The 6,000-nt window shown below is 41.5% G+C and overlaps 1 protein-coding gene across 1 annotated transcript in view; it reads left to right on the forward strand.

Moving 5' to 3' along the window:
* DESI2 (desumoylating isopeptidase 2) overlaps positions 1-5,781 on the forward strand; it is a 48,098-nt gene extending 42,317 nt beyond the window's left edge. The window contains exon 5 of the mRNA XM_004699957.4: positions 2,346-5,781. Within this exon, the coding sequence (XP_004700014.1) occupies positions 2,346-2,579 (234 nt within the window). The 3' untranslated portion in view covers positions 2,580-5,781. The remainder of the gene's footprint in view (positions 1-2,345) is intronic.
* The last annotated feature ends 219 nt before the right edge of the window (positions 5,782-6,000 follow it).

Raw genomic sequence — 6,000 nt, forward strand, 5'->3', positions numbered from 1 at the left:
GTCTCCCTTCACCCACATTTCTGTTATTCGTCCCCTTCAGGGGTTGGGGGGTTACTATATATCCAGTCTTGTGATAGGTTCCCCTTTCTTACCCTTTCCCCTTCCTGACCATCCACTCCCTCATAATATCACTGCTCCTGTTACTGTTCCTGGGGGGTTATCTGTCCTGAATTCCATGTGTTGAGAGCTCTTATCAGTATCAATATGTATTCTAGCCAGAAATGGTCGTGGGGGATGAAGCATTCCGGAACTAGAGGAATGATGTGTGTTTCATCAGTGCTATACTGCACCCTGGTTGAATCATCCCTTCCTTATACCACTTCTGTGGGCGATATCCAATTGCCTACAGATGGGCTTTGGGTCTCCTCTCCAACCCCCCTCTTTTGCATCAGTATAGTTTGTTTTGGATCTTTTGATGCCTGATCCAGTCGACACCTCATGATCCCACAAGCTGGTGTGCTTCTTCCATGTGGGCTTATTTGCTTCCCTGCTAGACGGCCACTTGTTTGAGTTCAAACCTTTAAGACCCCAGACGCTAAATGTCTTGATAGCCGGGCCACTGGATGCTTTTGCCACAACTCTTGCTTCTGCTTTTATTACCCCTTGAAAGTATTCTTAGATCATGCTCACTTCTTAGGTGATACTAAAAGAATGGCTAGAGGGACTTAACTCTCAGGTAAATATTTTTCATTGAAAGACTAATAATGGCAACAAATGTGCTCAACACATGGATGGATGTATGGATTGTATTAAGAGTTATATGAGCCCCCCATAAAATGACTTTAAAAAAGAAATAATACCTTTTCCTGTAGGGTAAGCTCAAGGTGGCATGGTGGTACATACTTTCATGTTTGGGGATTTTTTGCGGGTTGTATTTTAATTGTGCTACAGTACTTCTGGCATAGCATTTGCCATTTGAACGCACTTTAGGTGGACATTTCAGTGGCTTTCATTGCGCTCACAGTGTCCTCCTCCCAAGGGTCTCACTGAAGCACCGTCCTGCCTGGCTAGTTGTTGTAGCATGCACATCTTTGAGATCGTGCTGTGGTCAGTCTGCACTCTGCCATCAAAGTAGTTCATCCACGGGGCACAGGCCTGCTTCTTAGGCACAGAGCTGTCTCTGAGTGTGTAGGCCTAGCTCTCCTTTCTCCTGGACCTTGTTCACCTACTTACATGGTCTTGTCTGTCTGTACTTCTCCGTGCCCCTAGGAATGTGGTAAGTTCTCAGTAAACAACGTAATTAAAATCTTCAAAGTGAGCCAACCCACGGCACTTTTCCTAAAAGGAAAACAGAGACCTCAAAGGGGGGTCCAAAACTTACATCATCTTTCAACTTCTTTTTCTAAGAACTTTCTGAAACCCTCTTAGACTTACAGTAAATGTAGTGATGAGTATTAAGGGGTAAACCTTTAAGGGGATTACATTGTGAATTTAGAAGCCACTTTATTGAAATATTAGGTAAATTTTGGACAAAGAACAGTTTAAAACCTCTTTCTAAAGTCATCAACTGAGATGGCACTCTAGACCATGTGGTGGTAGGTTCGGCATGGGTGGGGCAAAAGCACAAAGCAGGGGCAGTCTCGTTCCCAGAAGAGAGGCTCAAAGAAAGTAAAGTTGGATCCAGAAAGAGCCAGTGCTTACTATGTGAAATCCGACAGAGTGCTCCAGTGCCCTACTGACAGCATCGGTGTGAATGGAGAACACAGTAGATCATCCATTTTGATCTTTCCCAGATACAGGCTGGAAAGATTATCCACTGCCCCACTTGTGCACTGGAGTCATGGACCAGCAGGCCCCTTGTAGACAGGGCTTTCCTTCTGGAGCACTGTGGGCTCCTTGGGAAAAGCGGGTCCAGGTGGGGTAATGTGGTGCGGTGCAGGCCGGGGAACAGGAACACGCAGACTGGGGGACATAGAAAATGAGTCTTTGAAGAGGGAAAATTGCAGGTAGGAAATCACCCAGATTTGAATGCTGTAACTGCCAAGAGCTTCAGTTACTCTGCTCAGAATGCCTTCTGCACTGCTCCGTCTTTTTACATGTGTCTCAAAGCAATTGCACGGATCAAAGAAAGAAAGGAACCAAGAGAATTAGGTTCATTTAATAAACCCAAAAGCGACCAACTTGACAAAGGTTGTTCAGAAAGCTCAGAAAGGAGCAGGCAGACAGTAGCTATCCCAGGCTCCAGAGACTCCAGGAACTGTGCCTACGCAGAATGGTGACTTAGAATCAAAGGCCTGAAGCTAGAGGTTTTTCTGAATACCCATCTCCTTTATTTTCTGGTAGTAGACCAAATGACCTTACTTCTCTTACACGGTAAAACCAAAACTTTTTTTCTTCCTCTGTAGATTCTTTGTGGGAAAGAGATTCCTCGCTGGATCAACCGACTCGCCTACTTCAGCTCCTGTATACCCTTTCTACAGAGTTGCCTCCCAAAGGAGTGGTTGACCCCTGCGGCCCTCCAGTCCAGCGTCAGCCAGGAGCTCCAGGAGGAGCTGGAAGAAGCGGAGGAGGCTGCCACGTCGTCAGCCATGGCTAGCAGCGTGGCAGGCCCCAGACCCGGCCACCACACTAAACTATAAATGTCTCCAAAGTCACACATTCAGAACTGTCTCTGGCAGTTGGATATCACTAGAGGAAAACAAAAAGTAAAGCATCTTTTGGCTATTTTGTATGCAAAGATGGTTCTCCCCCAATCCCAGTTTTCAGCTCAGGATTATATTTGTAATCAAAATATCACTTGGCGCAAGAGGGAGAACTCTGTATGAAGCCACCCTCTGTTTTTTTACCCACTTGTAAATTTGGATTTTCTTCTGTTTTATACAAACTCTGTTATGTTTACAGTATTTTGTATCGCTGTTTACAGATCTTGCATGGACTCCTGCCGCCATGAAAGAAGAACATCTTTACGTCTTCAGTAGTAGGCAGGTTAGCTTTCTACACTCCTGACAATTGCCAGAGCTACATCGTAAATAACAGGCACACAAAATGGTACTTTACACCATTAATAGTCACCATTACCTGCATAAGAATTGTCTTTTGGACTCTTGTCTGTGCTTGTTCTTAACAATAATGGCGCCAGGATTCAGGGAGCCACGCTGACCGAGGTGAAGGCGCAAGGAGCACACACAGCCCTGAGGGCCTGAGGCCCTGGTCTGCAAGAAGTGGGTCCCCACACGCCGTTCTTCGCCCTCCCTTCCGTGAGCGCATCTCCCAGGGTTCCCGTCTACCAGGCAGGTTGATCCCAGAGTCGTCCGCCCCAGTAGTCTTGAGACGTTCTTGTGTCTGTAATTACGATGTGTTTTCTTTAAGGATATCCTTTCTAATCATTGATGAGTATTTTTGCACATGTGGGCATGGTGGAGAGGGGGTTCTTTCAAAAAAAAAAGTTGATTTCTTCCCCGCACAGAACTTCGTTGATGGAGTAGAAATAACCGAAGTGGTAGCCTTCCACAAAGCAGTGTGAGTTGACATTTAGCTGCTTTTAACTATTCAGGCTGCCTTTACACTAGTGGTTTTGAAAACCAGAGTCTAAAGTAACACACTCCAAACTGATCACTCTTTGATAGTTCAAACTTTTAATGTACTATATCAGAAAGAATATATCCGTTTTTTCATTGGTTATGGGAGTAGTTTCACTGCAAAAATAGAATGGTTAGTCTCATTGAAAACCATTATGTGTGTCTTAGTATTCATCTTTTTTTTTATGTTCTCTCAAATGCATCTCCTTTATCATATATACTAAGAATGAAATTCTCACCCCAGATAAGTGCTTATTATCAAGGAATATGTCTGCTCCCAATTTGATCCTTAGATGTAAGAATCAAATCATTATATGTAAAATTAGATTCTTCTGCCTTAAAAATGAATGTCCTATATAAACTATTGGATGCAGTATATAAACTATCCAAGGCAGTGACTTTAACTTTTTATATATTGTCAGTTTTAAAATCATCTACATTTATTTAAACTTCTATATTAGATTGTTTGCTCTATTTAAATATACATATCTTTCAGAAAACTGCATTTTTAACTTTTTCATAAGCTAATTTTGATTCCTTCATCTACTTTAAGCACACCCTGTTCCTGGGGAAAATAAACCTTGGGTTATAATCTCTGGCCTGAGGAAGACGAAGCCACGTGACCTAGTTAGTGCTTTGGACTGTCCGTGTCCACAGAGGAACACCTTTTCAAATCACTCGTGGTCTCTTTAAGGGACAGTACACTTGTTTTAAAAATGTAGAAGAAAAAATGTGATCTTTATGAAAAATTGAATTAATTCAGATCTGAAAATGAGATTTAGGACAAAACACAAAAGCCTACAGCAGTAAGGTTGTTGGTTTTTTGTTTGTTTGTTTGTAAATCATATCACCCAAACCAAGGTTTTATAAGAAGTATCTGGTGCAATTTGCTTGGGATATATATATGTAATCCATATATGTGTGGATTATAATCTTTTTCTAATTCAATTATATACAATTTAAAGGTGGGCTACTGACAAATGTAAAGGAGTAGCCATTAGTTAGACACTTTTTGGTAAATAACAACATCTCATCCATCCTTGTCCCGAATCCAGCAACTCAGCACACAAATGAGATCTGTTGTATTTACTTTCATCTGTGTCATTTGGAATTTAAAAATCATATAAAGGCTCCTAGTAGCAATAGCGGCCTCTGACCAGTTATCTAGCAACAATCAGTAGAGAAAATTACACATGAAGGTTCCTTGCAATTTAATTATATCTAAGTTGGGAAATAAGTGTTTTGTTGTTGTTGTTGATTTAACTTTAGAAAGTCTCATTCAAATCTAATCCTCTTCCACAGTTCAAAATTAAGAATGGATTTAATTAATCAGCATTTACTCAGCTTTTCTTTGCCTTTGGAAGAATGGAATCTTATTTTCAACTCAAATCTCTGCTAAGAAAAATCTCAAAAACTCAGTCATCAGAATGACTGTGATGTGATGGAGTCAGATGTCCTCTTTGTAGTTGTAACAAATGAGATATTTATCATGGTGGGTTGGACAGAAACTGCTGGTTGCTCATTTGTTGTAAATGCCCTTGTTTTCTGTTTCGTCGTAAACCTTAAATTGCTGGCATTCACTTTGGAAGGTGTGTGGCTTGTGGGATTGTAGTAAAGAGCCTCCACTCGATGCCTGAAATCCAGCCAGCTATTGCTCCGACTCCTGGCAATAGTGCAAGTTACCCTTCACCAGCATTTGTACCAAGCAGGGAGTTCTGGTTGCAGTTCATTTACTACATCAGTGCAGGAGGAGACTCAACACTACAGACAACTACAGGACTCTAAATCCATGGCTTCTTCCATCACAAAACGGGTAGAAACACATTTGCTGCTTCAGGGTTCTAATCTCTGTCATTTCTGTGGTTCCTTTTCTGTAAAATACGCTGTAATTTTGATACATGCTGTATTTTCTTTAAATCATGTTTAAGAGACTTGTTTTATTCAGCAAGATAACTATACTGCCATTGTGTGCCCGTCTCTTCAGTATGGTTTTAGAGTGCAGCTGAATTATTAGACTGTCATTGTCTACCAGTCAATACACATACATCTTCACTGTTTGAAAGGTGTTATCAACTGCTAAGGAATCTTCGTAAAGCTGAAGATAATTTCTTGTGACATTGAATGCAAGAATGCTGTCATTCATAGTGTTTATATAAAAAAAGACCAGAATCTTCATTTTTTGCTACCTTGATAATAGCGTTGGGCTATCATGTTACAGCATTGAAATACATCAATTTATTAAAAATAATACTTTTATAAGAAATGTTTTTTCGTGTTTAATGATCTCCAGGAGACTGCAGCTGTTGGGTATTTGTGGTAGGCAAAGCAGGTGTATTTTTTAACCCCCCACAATCTCATCTGCACAACAGGAACACAGCCAGACCCTGCCACCACGCTGCATTCACAGGACCGTGTACCCAGATGCACTGCTTCTGAGCTCCCAGCTGATGGGTCAACATCTTAAAGTCGGCCAAAGACAGCA

Source organism: Echinops telfairi, unplaced genomic scaffold (assembly GCF_000313985.2).
Source record: "Echinops telfairi isolate 266 unplaced genomic scaffold, ASM31398v2 ScPeMD7_7424;HRSCAF=8462, whole genome shotgun sequence".
Taxonomy (NCBI): domain Eukaryota; kingdom Metazoa; phylum Chordata; class Mammalia; order Afrosoricida; family Tenrecidae; genus Echinops; species Echinops telfairi.